Here is a 20,610-nt window from a genome sequence, read left to right as displayed (position 1 = left end):
CTTCGGGATATATGAAAGAGTTTGATATTCATAAATGGCATGGTTTGAAATAGGAGATGCGATCCCTAGACTGGTCTTGGCCAAGCTGGTGATAAAAGACTGTATTCTTGTACTTTGAAAAATGGGATCATATGTAGAGTCTGAATCGCTATGCTCGCTCGTAATCTTTGCACATAATGTTTTGAATCAAAAGCATTAAACATAAAACGTGATAAGATATACAAAAAAGGAAAGAAAAAAAAAGGAGTGGAAACAAAGCCGTCAATGAGAACAATGCTTGCTATTGCAGGCAAAAACAAATATACATCAGAAGAAGTCAGGGTATTCGGGGTTGTGTGGTCCTCTTGGTGGCGGCTGTTGCCTTGGCGGTGGCCGCGCCAGGCTCACTCTAGTCTTTGCAAAGAAGGTACTCCGCTGAGACGCTCTCGTTGTGTTCCAAAAACTGAAAGAAACGGGTGATGCCGGCAACTCAACTGGAGAACACTCTTGTATGATTGGTGCAGGAGCCTTGCGGGAGGACGGAACGGTTTTGCGCCGGGGCACCCGTCTACACTTGTCCAGATCGAGGTGATATGGGGCATATGCGGGAGGAGGGGGTGTTGGCATCTGGTCAATATGTCCGTCCCTTTGTAAGTTGCGGCGAACCCATGATGGAAGAAAGCGTCGAGGCCCATGGTGCTTTTCTTGGCCGTGACGGTGTCTGCGTATTGACACAGACTCTGAGATCCGATATCGCTTCCATGCTAGGCACAGCATCACCCCGATCATGGCAGCGGCGCCCAGAGCAGAGCCGACAGCAATGCCGACAGTAGATGAGATTGTTTGTTTGCCGCCGCCACCTTCAGTCTGTGGTTCTGTGGTCTGTTCCGAAGTAGAGTCTGTGGTCGTAGGGCTTGATGCGTCGGTTGCCTGCGTACTTGTTGCCGTTGCCGTCGGCCGAGTACTACTGCTGCTCCCTGTTTGCGTCCGGGCAAAGAAATCGTTGTTCTTCTCCGCCCTCAAAGACCTCTGGTCTTTGTCCAGAACGCAGAGAGTCCCGTTCTGACCGCAAGAGTAACCAAATGGACAGCAAGTTTGCTCTCCCGAACTATCCTCGCCGCAACTCGGTAGTTTGTAGTCGAGTGCGGTCGAGACGACGGGTGCGTCGGGGAATTGCTCAACGTCTAACCAGTTGATGTTGCATGACCTCGGCATGATGACGCTGCAACTGCCATCTGGGCAGCAGAGGGCTGTCGTAGCGCCGGCCAGTATTTTGCATGTCGTTGTCTTGTCGCAGCAAAAGTCGATAGGGAAGTTTCGGGAGCAAAGAGACTGCCCAGGTCGGCTACAGGAAGCGGAAACCTGACGTTTGATACGTAGGCTGGGGCTGCGTACTGGACTCTCATCCGGAAGGCTGAGGTGGATGGAGTTTGCTATGCTCACGGCATCTGTCGATTCTGAATCTTTGCCATGAGACAACGGTAATACGGTTGATTCTGAAGGGTGTATGATGGACGCTTTTGAAAGGGCAAGAATGGAGAGTGAACGAAAAATAAATAGAGCCAACATATTTGGATTGTAGTAAAGGCACACAGGAAGACTGCTGAAAGGTACAGTCGAGTATCAGATATTAGAAGAATCTTGGTATCTTCAGGCAATTCGACAACCGTGCAATATGAAGCAAGCAAAATGAACGAGGATGATAACAAAAACAAGAGCTTGGGGGCGGATTTCAGTGTCCATATACACGAGGGGCATCTGTTGCCCTCGGCATATACCTCCACCATCGTGCGCGGTTCAGGATGCGGTCTAGTAGATAACGTTGACCTTCAGAGCCGCAAAAACAACGAAAAAAGCGCCTTGGAGGCCAGCACAATGAGCATCCGCGGCAGGGGCTATGTTGGGAGTCTGCCTTTAAACAAGTAAACCTAGCGACGCGGCAGATTCCATCCCAAAATTGACCAATCGGAGCGAATGGTTTACCGCGAGTGCAAGGGGTGTTCGAAATATGCATGCGGGGGCTCGCAGAACCCAAACTGTCGGGTTCATGCTGAGGAGGCAACAAAGGTTGGGCTTTATCTCCGGCAAGAGGAAAACATGTGTCAAGTTCGTCTCTTTTCCCCAAGTTAGTTCGTCGGGCCTCACTTCATGCGGCCAAGAGTGTTGGCAGATGGCAAGCGCCAAACGAGTATCAACCTCCCTAGTATGGTTCAATCGAACCCCACATTACCACGTCGACCCGGCGCTTACACCATGCAGACAGACTCAAGAGGAGAGAGACTCTGCCGACAAGCGCGCTGGTGTTTTAGCGGTGAATGTGGAAGTGGGCTGTCGAAAAGAGCCACAAGAGGTAAGGGAGGTACCTAGGTAGGTAGGTAGATACCTGAGGTGAAACAAGACTAGCAGTTCAACGTTGTTAATTGAGCGACAGGACGTAAAATAGAGGCCAGCCGCTGGTTGTTTGTCGCGCTTCGTAGCCCGCCCGTGGTCGACGGAAGGAAGCTCTTTCCATGTTTGTCGCGTCTAAATACCGTACAGTAGGGTAACACAGACAGACAAGGAAGGAGTAGGGATGGATGAATGGACGTGGCTTGGTGGCTTGGGTGGGTTCTCTTGGTCCGAGATATGTCACGTGCATTCGGTAACTCGGAACGCAAGCTAATTAACATTTTGAATGAAATGGAAAGACCAACCAATCCATGTTGATTTGGTTGACCAATGCTGTAGATCACGTTTAAGCATTGTCTTTCCATTGCATTGGTATTTACCTTACCTTAGGTACCTAGGTACGTAGGTAGGTATTCATTCACCTTACCTATAATCAGCTAGGCGAGCCTGGATTTTCCTGCACTACTATCAGCAATTTCCCACATAACAAAAAATACATTCGCAATCTGCTGCAATTGATGTGACAATGTCACACCTTTTGGCACGTCGATTACTGGGCGCTGTGGCTAAGCCTTCGTTCCGGACCTGGACCCGGGCGCCGACCTTGAACCAACAGGCAGTTCGACATGAACATGTCAACGTCAAGGCCAGCAATGCCAAGAATGATTTCGTATCATTGCCTATAGTCTCGATTTCAAGTCCAGACTTCATCACTTTACCAACCGCACATCTTAAAAGAAGGCGAAATATACAAACGACTGCTCGACGGGAAGCATTGTACGTAAGAGCCTAACCCGGTTGGACGACAACCCCAACTACAAAATAGCCATTGTCCTCACTGTTGTTGTTTTTATGCTAATCGGTTTCCACAGGCCAAACTTCTGGCTTCGGTAAGGCGTGCGCTAGGCATTTGCAACGAGCTTGGCTGGCTAGCTAGCTAATAGACTGATTCATTGTCGCGCAGTGACAACTGTCGCTGCACCGAGTGTGTGAACCAGGATACTATGCAGAGAAACTTTGATACCTTTTCCGTAGGTACTCCTCACCTCACCTAGCCAGGTCTTGAACAAACTTGCAACAAGTCGTATCCGATACTAATTGATGATCTCATTTTTGGAAACTACAGATCCCCCGTGATATACGCCCTGTTGAAGCTGTTATCGAAGGCGACGATCTGCACGTTACCTGTAAGCTTTTCCAGATATAGACCCGCGTGAACTCTCTGACTCTAGTCATAATATCTCTACTACAAGGGGACCACGAAAACCACCGTAGCGTCTATTCGTTAGACTTCATCTGTAGCTACCTATTTCGCAACTGCAACTCACCCGGATTTCAAGCGTAAATTCACCATTCCGAGATCAAGCCAATCTACCAGTCTCAATGTTCAGTCACTGACCAAATCTCGGAGCTTCAAGACCTGTCTTATGGACTGCCCCCGATATTCAAAATGACCCTCCGACAGTTGCATTTGATGAGGTCATGAACCCAGACTCGGAGGAAGGAATTGCAAAATTAACCAATTTGATTGTAAGTTCATCGATCCCATGAATACCCGCTATCTCTATAACAGTTACATTGATGCGCAAACTACGTAGCAATCACATGGCTTCGCCTTTGTGTCCAACACTCCTGTGTCTCCCCACGAGACAAAAAGATTGTTGGAGCATATCGGCCCAATCCGCAATACACACTATGGCGGCTTCTACGACTTTATTCCAGACCTGGCCCTGGCCGACACGGCGTACACGAATCTTGCCCTTCCTGCCCACACCGACACCACCTACTTCACCGAGCCCGCACGCCTGCAGGCTTTCCACCTCCTCTCTCACCACCCTCCTCCATCAACTCCGTCGGGCGCCGTAGCCGAAGGTGGCAAATCGCTACTCGTCGACGGCTTCAAAGCGGCCGACATCCTAAAGGAAGAAGACCCACATGCGTACAACATCCTGACCAAGCAAGTAGTACCCTGGCATGCTAGCGGGAATAAGGGCATCGCCATCAGGCCGAGCCGCATGGTCCCGGTGTTGGAAACGACAGGTACCCGCCGGAGCCTCATGCGTGTGCGATGGAACAACGACGATCGTGGGGTGCTGCCTTTTTTCGGAAAGGAGGGGAACGAAGCGCGTTGGTATGCGGCGGCAAGGAAATGGAACGAGACCATCAAGATGAAGGAGATGGAGTACTGGGTGCAGCTCACCCCCGGTAACGTACTGAGTAGGTTACTATCTGACTCGGGTTGAGATCAGAAGCTCGCAAATGACTCCCAGTCTCGCAACATGCTGACCTAGACATTTTCAACCCGCAGTTTTTGACAACTGGCGAGTCCTCCACGGTAGGAGCGCCTTTGAGGGTGTCAGGAGGATCTGCGGAGGTTACAGTAAGTTTGTTTACACACTCGGATGAATGGGTGTCATTTTGTACTGGTTTCGATGCTAACTAAGCATTCTCTCGCAGTCAATCACGACGATTTTATGTCCCGCTGGAGAAATACCAACTTCTCTCCAAAGGTGGTCCGTCGGCAGGTGGTTGGGTGAGGGGTTGATGTAGAGGTAGTGCAGACAGACTGTGCCATTCGGGACAAGGCTATCCTTCTAACCGATCGCGATTAAGCTGACCTCACCATAGATGGCAAAAGATAAGCAAGCACCAATTGCTTTTTGAAAACTTGGTTACTGCTTGCAGAAAGTTGGTGCCAAGCATAACCTTGTTCATGAATCAGGGGCATTACAAGTTCCCCACAATCAGTTCGGAGCCCCTCCAAATCTGATCACCCACATTCACCAGCCCTCTGGTCTTCTTACAGTGAGTGTGTGTGGTACGACACCTATTCTAGGCCTAGGGAGAATTGAACAAGATCTACAATACAAACCAAACCTACCACCACTACCACCAAACATAAGCCTTGGCGTCCTTGGGTTTTATTGATTAGATACTTGCTCTCTTGAATTCATGTATGCCAATGTTTTTTTTTATCAGCAACCAGCAGCAATAAACTTGACGAGTCGCCGATAAAACTCAGTGACTTAAGACGAAACATTACGAACGAAATCCTTGGGCTGCATTCAAGCGCTCCACTATAGACGTCATTGCCCGCCATGTGTTGCTCGCCCGCGAAAGAGCACGTAGCTGCGGGCGCCCTTCCGTTCTTGTGCTGCCACGTCTCGTAGTGGGCGATTATATGGACCTCGCTGAGTACCTTTTTGGTTCATCCCACCTTTGTTGTTGTATGGGGTAATTACATATCCTATTTCTAGAGCTTCTCAGTTCTTTTTCTTTTTCTTTTTCCCTAACTAAACAATTCCCCTTCTCTACTTCTAACGTAAAACAACTGTTTCCCTGTAGTTCCCACAAACCACGCTTGCCCAAAGACATTGACTACTATACAAGCACACAAGCACACGTATACACCCATCAATAAGAAACATACAAAAAAGCAAAGATGGCGGAAACCATGAAGGACGGCAAGTTTCCCCACGACAACATGGTGGCACCCAAGTCGAACCGCGTCATGCCCCTCTTCTCGCTCAAGGGCCGCACCGCCATCGTGTCTGGCGCCGGTGCCGGCATCGGACTTGCTGTGGCGGAGGCGTTTGCCGAGGCTGGCGCCAACGTTGCCATCTGGTTCAACAGCAATAAGGAGGCGCACGAACGCGCAAAGGATATCGAGCGCGAGTATGGTGTTACTTGTACGTATCGGTAGTTATCTTGCTACTGCAAAGAATCATTTTGTTTCCCTTCTTTGGGTGGTCTACCCGCTTCGATTTGCTTTTTTTTTTATTACGCCGCGGTCTACGGGACTCCCAAGGATCTATGACATCGCACGTTCTGCAGTATACGAAATACTAACATCCTCCAACAGGCAAGGCATACCAAGTCAACGTAACGTCGTACGAGGAGGTTGAGAAGGCGATCAACCAAGGCGTCAAGGACCTCAACGGCCGCCTCGACGTCTTCGTGGCCAACTCTGGCGTCGCGTGGGAGCAGGGTCCCCTGCTGGACGGCGGGCTTGACCACTACAAGAAGGTCATGACGACCAACATGGACGGCACCATCTACTGCGCGCGGGTTGCGGGACAGCATTGGAGGCGGCAAAAGAAGGAAGGGACCACCATCGACGGCAAGCCGCTCGAGAACTACACGTACGGCAGCTTCATCGCGACGGGATCCATGAGCGGTCACATCGTCAACGTGCCACAGCTGCAGACGGCTTACAACGCGGCCAAGGCCGGCATTATCCACATGTGCCGCAGCCTGGGAGTTGAGTGGACCGGGTTCGCCAGGGCAAACTCGGTGTCGCCGGGCTACATCAACACCGAGATCTCGTCCTTTGCCCCGCCAGAGGTCAAGAAGGCCTGGAAGGACAAGATCCCCATGGGCAGGGAGGGAGAGACGAGCGAACTCAAGGGTGTCTACTTATACCTGGCTTCGGATGCGTCGTCGTACACGACCGGGACGGATATCTGCGTCGATGGTGGGTACGCGGCGCCGTGATTGGGTGGTAGACTATAATGAGGTTGTGGGGGAAAATGTTGTGGAATGTAGACTGGGACTTTTGATTCAATTGGCTCGGTTGGGTTTCGGAGCGGAAAAGAGTGTGGTAGTAAGAATTACGAGATATCAGCTTAATGTCCAGGGGAGATAAGTTATTCCACGTGTGATTACTCGTGACTAGATACAATGGCGAGGCTGACTGTTTCAGACGATTCAAGAGTTCGACTGATGTGTGTGAGGTCATTGATTCTGTTTTGTCCCTGAAAAACAAAAAACCGGCCAATGACAGCAATATGCTTTTTGATTTGGGAAAGAAAAAAAAAAAAAGGAACGGTACCAATGAGTCCGACCCCAATGTACTGTACGCCGTGTCCATTTTAGGGGGAGCTAAAGTCCGAGAATGCATCGCAAACGGGACGCTGGTATCCGGCTAACCTTGCTGTCATCTCATTTCTAGACCAGAATAGAGGTAAACTAGATACGCAGGTACTACGTACTGTGCCTGTGTTTCCGGCCCGTCTTCTGAACATGTTTGAATCAATATTAGCAGAAAAAAAGACCTTGGGTACAAAATTTCAAGTTGATGATTGATGAAGCAGCGTGTTAAATCTTTTATCAGATGGCAGGCATATTGGATTGCATTGCATTCGTCGAAAAGAGTAAGTAGAAAAAAGAAAAGCAAAAAAGAAAAGAAAACGTTTACAAAATCCTCCGTAGCTTCAATTCCATGTCAAGTGCCGCCCATAGGTACAACGTAGGAACCCGGCATCTCCTACTCACGCGAACCTTGCGAGGGGCAACTGGCCTTTAAACCGCCGCAACAAGAAAGTGGGGGTACAAGGGTTCACCGCAAAAACTCACGCTGGGCCCAGGTACCGTGTCTCCCATCAATCAATCACCCCGTCAAATCCCCTAATCCGCATTGGCACGAAACCCCTCCTCGGTCAATCGTTTGCCTCTTTCCCCGTTCCCACTGCCAGCCAGTCCAGCCTGACAAACCCACGCAGACCGCACTCGACTTTGACCTGTCATCTTCAGAACCCATTCGTGTTTGTGACTGTGGTTGTCGGCCCTCCATTCCTACCTGTCTATCTTAGGTTCCTTGGTTATAGTAACCGATTTTTGTTGGCATCCTGTCAATAAATGCAGCCTTAAGGTAGCAAGCCAGCTTGTCTGCATACCTAGGTAACTTTTCCATAGGCCACGCAGGACGAAGGACACTATTTTTTTTTTTTTTTTCTGGACCACGATCCGATTTCTGGGCCGGCCTCTCTTCTCTTTACTACCAAGTCCTCCAACTTGCCAAACGTCGCAACAAGAGAAATCCAACCGTTACGCGGATTTCCGTTGTCGCGCGACATAGCCCTTTGGCAACACCTTCCTTGACAGTATTTCCCTGTCGGCTGGCAACAAATCATTAGCACCCCCAACCCGCATACTGTCCCACAAACCGCCGCCCGCGTGTTCGCCCCGCCCAACCGCCCGCCATGGAGAATGACGGCGGCGCCAATGCGCCCATCTCCAACGAGGAGCGCCGCAACATCCAGGTTGACAATGCCATCCGTGCCATTCGCGAGAAGAAGCCTCTTCCAGAGATCGACTTTTCGATCCACACCATGGAAGATGGCACCCAGGTGAACACGGCCGAGCGTGTCTGCAAAGGTATGCACAAAGCCTCAGTTTGACCTGCTCTCTCCAAGGAGCGCCCAGGGGCATGCCCACAGTCCTTGTTCCTTTTTGCTAACCCGAACTTTCCAAACTATTAGATGTCCAAGCCCCTGCCATGTTCAAGCCCACCGATGAGCAGTTCTTCGAAGACGAAAGCCACGAGAAGCCCGACATCACGTTCCTCAAGCAGCACTTTTATCGCGAGGGTCGCCTGACCCACGAACAAGCCCTTTGGATCCTGAAGAAGGGCACCGAGATCCTACGCAGCGAGCCCAACCTGCTGGAGATGGATGCTCCCATCACAGTCTGCGGTGACGTCCACGGCCAGTACTACGACTTGATGAAGCTCTTTGAGGTCGGTGGCGACCCGGCCGAGACGCGCTATCTGTTCCTGGGAGACTACGTCGACCGTGGATACTTTAGCATTGAATGCGTCCTATACCTCTGGTGTTTGAAGATACACTACCCCAAGACTTTGTGGTTGTTGCGCGGTAACCACGAGTGCCGTCACTTGACGGATTACTTCACCTTCAAGCTCGAGTGCAAGCACAAGTACTCGGAGGCAGTTTACGATGCCTGTATGGAATCCTTCTGCAGTCTTCCTCTGGCTGCTGTTATGAACAAGCAGTTCCTTTGTATCCACGGTGGCCTGAGCCCAGAGCTGCACACTTTGGACGACATCAGAAATGTAAGCGCAACCGATATCTTGGAACATGCAAGAAAACACGAAAAAAAAACTACCCCTCCATCCGCTGTTTACAGCACGCTTGGACACTCTCACAGATTTGGCTGTGGTGTACTTGCGCCGTGTTCCGTTGTTCTATAGCTGACCATTGCGACTCGCCACCTGTACAGATTGACCGATTCAGGGAACCGCCCACACAAGGCCTGATGTGCGATATCCTTTGGGCAGACCCCCTCGAGGATTTTGGACAGGAAAAGACTAGTGACTTCTTTCTTCACAATCACGTCAGAGGATGCTCATACTTCTTTTCATACCCGGCTGCATGCGCATTTCTCGAAAAGAACAACCTCCTTTCCGTCATTCGAGCGCACGAGGCGCAAGATGCCGGGTACCGAATGTATCGCAAGACCCGCACCACTGGTTTCCCGAGTGTGATGACCATCTTCTCGGCGCCAAACTACCTCGACGTTTATAACAACAAGGCTGCGGTTCTCAAGTATGAGAACAACGTCATGAACATCAGGCAGTTCAACTGTACCCCGCACCCGTACTGGCTTCCCAACTTCATGGACGTCTTCACTTGGTCGCTGCCTTTCGTGGGAGAAAAGATCACCGACATGCTGCTGGCTATCCTTGGAACGTGCTCTGAGGAGGAGTTGCGTGAGGGTGACTCGTCATCTACATCGCCTGGTCCTCAGTCGCCACCTCAGACACCAGCCCTGCCCGAGGCCACTGGCGACGGCGACGGATCTTCCACATCGGCAAACGCGGCTGCAATGGACCCCGAATCGATCGAGTTCAAGCGGAGAGCGATCAAGAACAAGATTCTGGCTATTGGCAGGCTTTCCCGTGTGTTCCAGGTTCTCCGAGAAGAGTCGGAGAGGGTAACAGAGCTCAAGACGGTGTCGGGTGGCCGTTTGCCTGCCGGCACGCTCATGTTGGGCGCCGAGGGTATCAAGAACGCCATCAGCAGCTTCGAGGATGCACGCAAGGTCGATCTTCAGAACGAGAGGCTCCCACCCAGCCATGACGAAGTTGTCCGACAGAACGAGGAGGAGCGCGCGCAAGCGCTCGAGCGGGCCACCAAGGAGGCCGACAACGATAAGAAGCTGCAAACTCTGTCGCGCAGGTTGAGCACGTGAGTCACAAACCCCCCCTTGGCACCACTAGCAGATTGTAACGGATGCTGCTGGCTCATGGTGCGCATTAATACTGACTTTTACGGGCTCCTGCTCACCAAAGATCTTCAAGCAGTGACCGTAAGAAATAGAGAACTAGAGAGGTTCTACTCTTTTTTTTTCCCTTGTAATGTATACCAAAGGTCACCACCTTTCACCGTGGCGGTAGGATAATCCAATGGGCGAGCAGCATGGGAGTTTCCGACAAGCATAGACGGTATATCATCTCCATGGGTTCTAGTCAGTACCTTGCTCCTCATTACGAGGAAATGCGCAGGACAAGGATGTTTATGGAGACGTCTTTTTCTTTCGTTTTTTCCTTCTTCGAAATGGTGTCTCGTGGAAGGACATATAAACAAGCAGAAGGAGAAAGAATACCCGCGGGGCGGCTGGCGAGCCTTACTATCACGCAGCGCAGGTCGTGCTTCTTTCACGGCACGGCAAGCACTATGGTTCGAGGGGGACTCTGATAGGCGATGGTTGATGTGTGAATGGGTACTGAAGCTGGCGACTGGCACCATAGCTCGCAAATGAGTAACGATGGAACTTGTTTCCCTTTTCATTATTATTGTTAGAAGGTTTAACTTTCTCACGTACTTGTGCCCTTGATGGAGACAACCAAGATGGATAATACTGTGAGCGAGCTGGACTTGTTACAATTGACCGCGGCCGAGCAAGCAGGTAAGTACCTATGGAGTTCTTCCTAGGGTGGTCCCCATAGTTACTCTCTCATCGGACCTCAGAAGATGGCCAGGATGTTTGGTGGACTGTTTATGTGTGATTTGGGTTTCACAATCGTCAGTGTGTCCGCTCATAACACCCCCGAATCCCATTGCACATAAACGCTGAGTATAGAGACAACGTGGGCTGCGGCAAAGAAGAGGATTGAAAACACAAGAGAACAAAAAGAACTCACCTAGCAACTCCTCCGGTTACATTGCACGGCTCGCTGGCGACGAAAAACGACCAGCGGCGCTCCTTTTTGCAGTGCTCAGCCAGCTTCTCGAGGTCAAACAGCTCCCCGATGGGACAGCCCCAGCCAGCGAGTAGGACCTCGTGCATGTACCAATCCTTCTTCGAGGGCCAGCACTCGAAGCTGGGCTGATCGCCGGCCACGGCGCTAAAATTGTCCCAAATCCAGCGCAACACTTCCTCGGACTGCTCGACGCCGCCAAAGGTGTGCGGCAGGCAGGCGCGGGCCGCCTCGATCTCGTCGGCGGACTTGGTGGCCAGCGCCGCCGTCCACCCGGACCGGATCAGCAGCACGTCGCCGAAGCGCGGGGTCGTGCCGTCCTGGAACGCCAGGCAGTCGAGGATGTCGCGCAGCGTGATGGCGGAAGTGGAGAAGTGGTCAAACGGCTTGTTGGTGGCGGTGCGCCGCCACGATTCAAAGTCGACCAGGATCGCGCGCCCGACTATCCCCTTGTCGGCCCAGGCGTGGATGCCGTTGGTGGTGGAGGGCTTGCCGTGCGCGGTGCAGCTGTGGATGTCTTCCATGGTGACACCATTGTAGAATAGCTGTTTTGTTGGGATTTTGTTAGCTTGATGGAGATGCAATGAGTGGTTTAGGGTTGGGGGGGAGGTTTTGTCTTTTGACCCCCTCCCAGGTCCAACTACGACACCCAACTCAAAAGGAGGTATGGATGCGAAGTCTTCCTCCAAGTAGTTGGTTTTCTCTCATCTATCTTCTGTCATCTTACTTTTTCTTTCTGATAGCCAAAGTGACGCAGGCCGTCCCACTGGCTCGAGACCTGCGTGTTGAAGGTCCACTCGTCGTCATTGACGGTCCGGGGCAGCTTGCTAAAGAGGCGCTGGTGGAAGACCTTGCGCTCGAAAAAAGCATTTTCTTTCTGGGCGTCTAGAGGCCAGTTCAGACCGATGCTGTTGGCGGGGGTGGTTTATTGTCGTTAGTCTATTTGCCTTGTAAGTAGTATATGGTAGTGGTCATGAATCATTCTTTAAAGCGTTTCCACCAAGTGTCCTAGGAAGGGGGAATCATATGGCATGAGTAACAAACGGAGGAGGTTTTCCTGGTAGAAATGGACCAAAGAAGAAAAAGGAAAAAAAAGAAGAAAGAAAACAATATATTACCGGACACCGGTGCGAATCTCGGTCTGGGCCGCCTTTGCCACTCGCTCGTTGGTCTGTCGGTTCAGGAAGCCGAGCTCGTCCGAGGCGCCGTACAGGCCCCATGCCGAGAGCTGCGGGTCACCGGCCCGAAGAGGGAGGCTGTCAAAGTCCGGGATGCCGTTATCGTTTAGTTTGATACCCGGGTTGGTAGACGCGGCCGCCATGATTGTGGGGGTTGCTTTTGTTGATTCTTTGATCTCGGATTTTATTCTCCTTAAAAAAAAAAAACGTTTCAAAATACAATGTAGCGATGGGACTATGCAACAACACTTATAAGACAAATGTATGAGCAGATAAGATGAGGGCTCTAAATTGCTGCGGGAAGTCTCAATTCGCATCAATACAAACAGAAATACAGAGTGAAGATGAAAATCACGACAAACATATTGCAACCCTCATCGATTGATGAATTAGCTCCAAAAGCCGGCCGTTCATCGGCAGAAACCCCGCCCGCTCGCGGATACGGTTCCGATGGCAATTGTCTGTTGGAGAAAAGCCGTTGAACAATTGAGCTTTTTCTTCTTTTTTTTTTTTCTCTCTCTCTTTTTCTTTCTACTCTTAACAGATCTGCGCTGATAAGCTCTGCAATCTCTCATCCTTGTTTTAAATCGAAATTGATATATAACACCAGTTGTAAGCCTCTGAGAACAAAGTTTGTATAAACCTTACCTATACATAAGGTATTCTATGATAATTATACGACAGCCTGCTACTATGCGTCGTAAACTGCAACTGACTGACAAGGTCCGGCCTTGTCATGTTTTCCCTCGGCACGTTTCTCCTCTCACTTCACTCTCTGCCTCCCCACTTCACTTTACGACTGTAGATCTATCCAAGTAGCATGCTGTTCGGGACAACATCGGATTTTGTCATACGGACGACCGACTATAACCAAGACTCATGACTCAAGACTTTCCCGCCGCTTGACGAGGGCAACGGTAGCGTCGCTGACGATCGAGATAGACAATTAAACGAAGTACTACCTAAGGTGGTAGGTAGTGTGTATGGATAAACCTTGTATACTTGGGATGGCAGCAGCAAACGGTACATCAACAAACCAACAGTCTTATTATCAACATACTAAGATTATCTTCAGTTGTCACCACCATTTATTTCTCTTCCCCACATCGTATCATCACTTATCATTCCAGGCACACAACGCAAATACGTACATGTCGTCGTCTTAAGTTAGATGCAAACCATCGAGATTTTCTCTGAACTAGACCCTGAACAGGAAATACCCCCATCATTTCCACCCACCTCAGGCTTGAATACATTCTAGAACTAGAACTAGAACCCGAAGGCACACCATACCAGCCCGCGTCACATCTCGACACACCTTTTTCTTCTTCTTCTCATCCCAGTTTGCATCTAGCCATCTTCCCAGATATGCATTGCTCCTTCAAAAACAGGGGGTATCCCTCCCCCTTCTCCCCCCTCCCCCTCTCCCTCCCTAAGCGCCCGTCCTGCCCGCTTTGACATTTCTTTTATTTACAAGTACAGACTAACTTCAACAACAAAAAAAACCCCACATCGAAAGGGTTCTTGGCATTCTCCTCTTATGTAGTATTTTACCCCTCTTCTAGAAGCCGTCTCCACTTCCTTCTGTTGCCTACGCGCCCGGAAAAGTCCAGCGTATGGGCTGCGCTGGCAGTCTGCAATGTCACGTCGTGCAGCCATCACCACCGTAAAAACAAAAGAAAAAGAGAGAGAGAACCCACACACACAGACATACGCGCGCACACACAGACACACAAACCCACCGGGCCCAGCCCGGCGAGCTAGGGGCCTTTGCCAGGCACCACTGGTCAGTTTCGTGCAGTAGCTTGACTTGGTCAGTAGGTACGCGGTCCTTCCCTCCTTTTTTTTCCCTTTCTTCCTCCCCTTGGTCGAGGTTACTTCGTTAGGCAGGCAGGTAGACAGGTAGACAGGTAGGTGTACGTACCTTTCTTTCTTCCCTCTCCCACCTTTCGTCTTGTTCTCCTTTTGCTCACTCTTTGTAAGACCACCCCCAAAGATTGTAGACGTACGCCCCCTCCCCCTCCCCCCTCTTACAAGGCAACTTTTTGCAATTGCTCAATAAATACGAGGTAGGGAATGAAAACAGGGCTTGTCGATATTGTTTTTCATGCAAAAAAAGAGAGAGAGAAAAAAAAAAAAAAAAAGTTAGATGCTGTGATTTACAAAGTACACTCTGTATCCCCTTTCTTTTGCTTCTATGACGGGAGAGCGACTAGTTCCATGGCGGCCTTTCCTTTTTCCCATTTTAGGTTGTGATGATCATCGTTCTCGCTGCAAATCCTTTCTGCGTGAGGAGAAAAAGACAGAAACTCAAAAACAGAGATAACCCCTAGTATTGGTCCGGCGTCCGACCCGGATCGCCTGCTCCTATCCTGGCATCATCATCATCATCACCATCATCATACTCTTTATTCCTTTTTACTATTGTACACAGCTCCGTCCCTCGGGACCAAAAAAAAAGGGACCCGCCATCTCGCAGCAGAACGCTTGAAGTCGCACCACAATCTCAAGTTTAGACTTCTCGGTGGGTGTGGACCCAGAAGTGACGTGATGTAGATGGTTTACCTAGTCCCTTGTCTTTTCTTTGCGATAAGCAACCTCAAGCTAGAAACGAATACACACCAAAAAGATTGCACCTGCTTTCTCGGCGCATGAGGAACCCAAGAGATTGCAGCAGATTGGTGATCCACTTCTGCCGGGCGGGATATCCGTGTTAGTGCACTTTTTGCGTACCGATGTCGATGTCACCTGTCCGTCGTCTCCTAAACTTTGACACTTAGTACGAATCGCGTTACTTTGGACTGCTTGCAGGAAAAGGAGGGTTGTTCCATAGGAATGGGTATCAATGCAGTGGGAAAACAAAGACCTGGATATACATCAACATTGTGGTTTTATTTGCTCCCGAAATCCCGAACCGAGGCATGATATACTGATTAGACAGTGGGTAAAAAGACCCAAAAATATCAACTCCATTCACATCCCAGTCATTCGCTACCCAGCTTGTATTCCAACCCAGTATTGTCATTGCAGAACACCGAAAAAGTAACTCCATCTCCACCCATCTTTTGATGCCTTGCAAACGACCACCGGGGTCTCTCTACCGCAGACCGCCTAAACAGCTCTGAAACCCCTGTCCGAATCCTGGACTGTATTCCTGTATGGTAAGAATAGGAAAGAAAAACAACGCGTTCGCTACATATGATACAGAGTATTAGGAAATAGACAATATGAGAATAATCCAACCATCATTACCTCATTTCATGTATTACAGTACCTTGTCAGGCCCAAGGTTTCAGGGTCATGGCTGAACAGAAAGTCTTTTGACCAACAATGAAAGGGAAGAAAAAAGGGATAAAAAAAGTAAAAGGTCGAGATAGCGTAGAACATTAGAACATGATCCATTCGACCTCGACGCCAGGTCCTCCTATACACTTGCCCCAGTTGAATGGACTGCTTCGTGTCAGGCTTGGAAGTCGCACGTTGTTATTATTGTTGAGAATGTTGATGTGGCGCCCGCTGCCAATGTAGTCGTCATCTGCGGTCGTCTCGCCACTCCAGAGCCGCTCGAGTATCTCAAGGGCAGACATGTTGTTCATATAGCCACTGCGTGCCATTATATCGCGGCACTTTGACCGCACAATGTTTTGTTGCAGCTCGTTGACGCACTCGCTTCCAGCCACAAACAGCGGCCACAGCAGAAATTTCTCAGCAGATGAGCCGGATTCGAGGCTGGTAGCGTAATATACGACCTGTGAAACGAGGTTTCGGAAGTTGTTGTGGGACGACGGCGTCTGTGGGCTCGCCAGGCGCTCAGTGTAGAGCAGAGCAGCGTAGCGGAATGCCTCGGACAAGGAACTGAGGTCGCGAATCTGAGCCGGCGTCGGCTGCAATCCGGTCTGCTGAAGAGAAGCAGTAACCCGTTGCGCATCGAACGACCAGGCCTGGAGCGAAGCGCGCGCCTCCTTCCATTCGCGCCAAAATGTTGAGCGCTGGCTGTCATAAGTCGGCGCCGAAGTGCTGATGGCAGCCGACAGCAGCTCATCGTCACCAAGGGTGTTGCCAAAGCCGTTGCCATCAAAGCGGATAGGACCACCACCAGTGCCAAACACGTCCACATTCATATTGTTGCTGGGCTTATACACGTGGCCCAACGGCGCGCTGAAGGGAGACTCGGACCGCGGCACCGAGCTACCCAAGGCGGCATCGTTGTTCTGCACCGGCCTGTGTTGGGAGAGGAGGTTCAGGCGTCCGAGCTTCACAATGATGGTGAAGAGCTCCCTATCGCACCCGACGAGATTCTCGGCGCCCTGTGGAAGCAGCATTGCTTCCGGCGAGAAGCCAAAGAAGCTGCCATCAAGCTGGGCCTCGCGGTCGTTGATGCTGGCGGAGATGGCATCAAAGTAGGTGAAAAGCGCTTCCATCCATGCAGACTCGTTCGAGGGTGGAAATGAGGTCGTCCTGCGCATTTGCAGAATCTTTTTGACGCCAGCAAATTGGGTGTGGAACCTGGCAATTCCAGACTCCGCCATCCTGTAGTGACAAAGCATAAGGATGGTCGCAAGCACAGAGTCATGCTTGGACTTGGACACATCATTTAACTGTTCATTCAGCAGATGAACAGCAAGGTTGCGGTGCTCATACTCTTCCTGCATCGACTGGTCTTCTGCCTCGGGCGAGCATGATCGCTTAAACTTCTCTGCAGGCGAATGTTGGCCAAGGCTGAGCTTCCTCTTGGTGCGCAGGTTGCAGGCTGCCAGGGCGCAGATCGCGTGCTGCAGACTGCGGCTACCCGTGGCAAGCTGCATGATGTGATCCCTAAAGGGGTTGTTTGGTCCATCAATGAATACCATCGATGGGCACATTGTGTGCTCATAGTAATCGAGGAAGAAGGGCATCTTGGAGATCAGCTCAGCGCTGACGTGCGCCCCCGGAGTTTCGACTGTCGATGGCCATGATGATGATTGAGGGTGCGAATCCTGACATGAGGTCGTATCTTCCGCCGGTGGAGAAGGCCCCCAAAAGTGTCCGTTGGAGTGGACGCTGGAGCTGTAGGTATCAAGGTCTGGGGTTCCCACTACGGTCACAAAATCACCCGTCAGCTCTCCATCTTGATAACCCGTCTGGGCGAAACCCCATTGCTTTGCATACCTATGGAGTCGCAGTCAAGCATCAGCTTGTTACTAAGGTGCACGTCGTAGCTTTCCGAATGAGAGTGTACGCTGGTGCTGTGCTCCGAAGGCGCATATACCAAACTGGGACATGAAGTTGGCGCGGTGCGTTGCTCCATGATCATTGTGGCCAACGGGCTCGGAGTCACTGCTGGAGAGTTGTGTCCGTTGAAGCCATCATAGAGAACCACCGGACTGTGTAGGAATGGCACATCTTCTCTGGGGAAAGAATGGCTCATAGGCGATAGGTGGTAGTGATCCATGTCGTGCATCGAGTCCATGGGCATGCCCTGATGACCCCCGAGTTTCCCATATCTAAAGCCGTCCGTGGGAAGACTGGCGGAGAAGGGCATTTGACTCCAATGGTTGTGGGGAGCTGCTGTCGGTGTGGTATCCGCAGGTCGTCCTACGCGTCGGGGATCGTAATGGGCGAGATAGGGGGTCGTCGGGCTGGATATCGAGGATGACTGCTCGGGAACAGGGAGGGAGATGTGAAGGTTCACTGGCCTGCGGCGAGGTGATGAGGTGATCATGTCTTCCGGGTTGTGCCAGTGGCCGGCAGCTGCGGCGCTTGTCATGTTGCTGGTTGTAGTGGCTGCTCTGGTGCGCGTGGGCGAGCTCTTCTTGACTGCTGCGCTGACTGGAGGTGCCTTGGCTATGGGTAGAGATAAACCACGTAGCTTGCCACGGCTAGCGACACCGACGCCCCAGGTGAGCTGAGTCTTGTATCCTGAACATTCGTTACCGACCTCAAGGCACTGTGAGCAGTACGGTCTCCTCCTGTCGCACTTGACATTGCGCTTAGTGCAGGCAAAGCAGTCATCAGAGGCACCTCCAGCGGGAGCGCGTCTCCTGCGCTTCCGGGCAGCGGCAGTGTCTGGCTTTGCTGCAGACGCTTGTATGGGAGATGAGGACGTCATGTTAAACTAGAGGAGGCTCCGCGAGTTTGCGAAGCTGTGCGCCTGTTTTGGCTTTGCTGATATATAGGCCACTTTAAGATATGCAAGGCTGCAGGAGCTATGTACTGCCGATCTCAAGAGTGAATTCTGAGAGCGTGATGTAAGCCAAAGCTCTTTTGTGGGAGGTACTATAAATCGGCGAGCTGCGGGTGGAGAAAGGAAGGTATCTCCAAGCTGTAGAGTAAGGATGTGTGCTCGCGCCAGGCAAGTATATGATAGTTGACTGGTTTGGATAAATGGACGGTAATATGGATGAGGAGGAGGCCGCAGGAAGGTTAGACAGCAAGACCTTGGGACGAGGGACATAAACATATAACAAGGTGAATAAAAAAGACGGGATGACCAGGCGGGCTGGTATTATAATGCACCCTGTATCCCGAACCAATCCCACCACGGCATCCAGGTAGAGAGGGTAGCCCCAGACAAGGGAAAGGGACGGACCATGTTCAGGAAAGCACGAGCTGCCGACACACCAGGAGGTCGGTCGCATAGTGATACAATCTCCGCCGACAGGAGTACATCGAGGTACTTCTGGTGCCGTCACTTTGACTGGGGTGGGAGGGTAGGGGTTGCACCGAAGTGTGTGTGGAGAGGTCGACATGGGGAGGCAAAACCCTGGTCCCTAGCAAAAGAGATGAGCGGGACGTTGTCGGGGGGGTGTGCGCCTGGGATGACCGGCCACTTGCAAGCGTTGTCATGGAGGGGGAAACATCCCCGATGGCTGCTCAAGCCCCAACGGCAACGACGGGCTTTGAAAGGTCAAACTGCAACCAAGGTCCGCAGTACTAGACTAGTATGTACTACTTACATACCTAGTTGGTTGGAAACGTACCCTGCTGAGGATCGGGTCGGGACAGGGACTACAACCTAGGTAGCGGGGATGAGTGGACCAAGACGAGGGTACCGGCAAAAGGATAAAAAGGGCAGAAGCGGAGCTGATGGAGTGTTCCTAGGAGAAATGGTGAAGGCCGGGATACGATGATAACGATGCAGCGGTGCAGGACAAGGTAGGTAGGGCAGGGTCATGATTAGAGATAGAGTGAGCGAGGGAGAGAAACAAGGCCAGTCGCTTGACGGCAAGGCGCGAGGCGCAGCAACTTTGACTGCCGGCAAACGATGAGAACAAGTGATGGATGCAAGTGGCGCGCGCACACGCAGGACAATGCCGCCGCGGCTGTTCTTGGTCTTTGCTTGGGGCTCAGTATGCATACATAGGTAGGTAGGTAGTAAAAGAAGGTGGGAAAAGGACAGGGGAATACGATGCAGCTAACTGTACAGAACAAACCTGACTCCAATACCTACTGTACAGTACAGTACCTAGGTAGGCAAGTATAGTAAGTAGGAACCATGCAATGCACCCCGCGCGCAGACAGCTGGGCACAAGTTGTTGCAACCGAATGCGTTCGAGTTTGCAGAAATCTTGTACCGTACTACAACAGTTGTGGCGGGCGCAAAAAAGGAGGGGGTTTGCTAGGATGGGTGTTTCTTCCGCTCCATTTTGAACATGGGGGTTTCGACAACTTGTACCAGCCCCTGTCCTGGTCCCAGGTAAGCCGCCATTTAACTGGTCTTGAGTTGAAAGGCGGGAAGGGAACGTTGGACGAAACGAAAGAGGTAGTGGTGGGTGGATTCTTTGGTGGCTTGAGCGAGTGGTGAGCCTCCTTGCACGGGGGCGTGTGATTGGACAATGCTGACAGGTATATAATGGTACAATCGTGCTAAGCGGGGCAAAACAAAGACAGTTGAGTGAAAGGTCGGAGCCGAGCTGTTGAATTACTACTACGGTACAGTACTGTTGGAGGTCAGGCAGGCAGGCCATCGATTGCATACCCACGGTACCTACCTACCTAGGTAGCATACTGGGAAAGAAGCCATAGTCGACGCAGCTTCCTGTCGTTCGTAATAGTTACAAGGTCATGACTTCCCAAACGAGAAAAAAA

At 51.1% G+C, this 20,610-nt stretch overlaps 6 protein-coding genes across 6 annotated transcripts; 2 read left to right on the top strand and 4 right to left on the bottom strand.

The window, feature by feature from the left end:
- Window positions 1-306: 306 nt before the first annotated feature.
- Window positions 307-1,194, bottom strand: PgNI_02416 (uncharacterized protein; the record flags this gene model as incomplete). Its single annotated transcript, XM_031122483.1, has 1 exon — window positions 307-1,194. One exon carries the CDS (start codon window positions 1,192-1,194, stop codon window positions 307-309), a length of 888 nt encoding a protein of 295 aa, XP_030986580.1.
- A 1,501-nt stretch (window positions 1,195-2,695) lies between these two features.
- Window positions 2,696-7,008, top strand: PgNI_02415 (uncharacterized protein). The gene is made up of 10 exons (XM_031122482.1): window positions 2,696-3,144; window positions 3,332-3,398; window positions 3,494-3,554; window positions 3,600-3,708; window positions 3,786-3,897; window positions 3,966-4,584; window positions 4,676-4,747; window positions 4,825-5,601; window positions 5,713-6,056; window positions 6,230-7,008. The coding sequence occupies exons 1-8, from the start codon at window positions 2,894-2,896 to the stop codon at window positions 4,902-4,904; spliced, it is 1,371 nt and encodes a 456-aa protein (XP_030986583.1). The 5' UTR covers window positions 2,696-2,893; the 3' UTR covers window positions 4,905-5,601; window positions 5,713-6,056; window positions 6,230-7,008.
- A 1,340-nt stretch (window positions 7,009-8,348) lies between these two features.
- PgNI_02414 (uncharacterized protein) lies at window positions 8,349-10,484 on the top strand (the record flags this gene model as incomplete). The annotated part of the gene is made up of 4 exons (XM_031122481.1): window positions 8,349-8,523; window positions 8,628-9,217; window positions 9,385-10,352; window positions 10,457-10,484. 4 exons carry the CDS (start codon window positions 8,349-8,351, stop codon window positions 10,482-10,484), a joined length of 1,761 nt encoding a protein of 586 aa, XP_030986582.1.
- Window positions 10,485-11,131: 647 nt separating this feature from the next.
- On the bottom strand, window positions 11,132-12,686 carry PgNI_02413 (uncharacterized protein; the record flags this gene model as incomplete). Its single annotated transcript, XM_031122480.1, has 4 exons — window positions 11,132-11,159; window positions 11,309-11,910; window positions 12,093-12,273; window positions 12,484-12,686. 4 exons carry the CDS (start codon window positions 12,684-12,686, stop codon window positions 11,132-11,134), a joined length of 1,014 nt encoding a protein of 337 aa, XP_030986577.1.
- A 2,647-nt stretch (window positions 12,687-15,333) lies between these two features.
- Window positions 15,334-19,137, bottom strand: PgNI_02412 (uncharacterized protein). Its single transcript, XM_031122479.1, has 2 exons — window positions 17,692-19,137; window positions 15,334-17,617 (listed from the first exon to the last, which is right to left on the bottom strand). The coding sequence occupies exons 1-2, from the start codon at window positions 18,629-18,631 to the stop codon at window positions 15,930-15,932; spliced, it is 2,628 nt and encodes an 875-aa protein (XP_030986576.1). The 5' UTR covers window positions 18,632-19,137; the 3' UTR covers window positions 15,334-15,929.
- Window positions 19,138-19,537: 400 nt separating this feature from the next.
- On the bottom strand, window positions 19,538-20,230 carry PgNI_02411 (uncharacterized protein; the record flags this gene model as incomplete). Its single annotated transcript, XM_031122478.1, has 3 exons — window positions 19,538-19,860; window positions 20,029-20,140; window positions 20,198-20,230. The coding sequence occupies 3 exons, from the start codon at window positions 20,228-20,230 to the stop codon at window positions 19,538-19,540; spliced, it is 468 nt and encodes a 155-aa protein (XP_030986579.1).
- Window positions 20,231-20,610: the final 380 nt, after the last annotated feature.

Source organism: Pyricularia grisea (assembly GCF_004355905.1).
Source record: "Pyricularia grisea strain NI907 chromosome Unknown Pyricularia_grisea_NI907_Scaffold_1, whole genome shotgun sequence".
In the NCBI taxonomy this organism is placed as follows: Eukaryota; Fungi; Ascomycota; class Sordariomycetes; order Magnaporthales; family Pyriculariaceae; genus Pyricularia; species Pyricularia grisea.
The sequence above is the reverse complement of the archived record's forward strand: the minus strand, read 5'-3'. Positions and strand labels throughout refer to the sequence as shown.

Bases quoted from the DNA above. Each gene is read 5' to 3' on its own strand.
- PgNI_02415 (XM_031122482.1), top strand. From the start codon at position 2,894: ATGTCACACCTTTTGGCACGTCGATTACTGGGCGCTGTGGCTAAGCCT. The intron at 3,399-3,493 runs GTAGGTACTCCT...TGGAAACTACAG, and splicing joins GAAACTTTGATACCTTTTCC to ATCCCCCGTGATATACGCCC. The intron at 3,898-3,965 runs GTAAGTTCATCG...CAAACTACGTAG, and splicing joins CAAAATTAACCAATTTGATT to CAATCACATGGCTTCGCCTT.
- PgNI_02412 (XM_031122479.1), bottom strand. From the start codon at position 18,631: ATGACGTCCTCATCTCCCATACAAGCGTCTGCAGCAAAGCCAGACACT. The intron at 17,618-17,691 runs GTATGCAAAGCA...TTGTGACCGTAG, and splicing joins GCTTGACTGCGACTCCATAG to TGGGAACCCCAGACCTTGAT.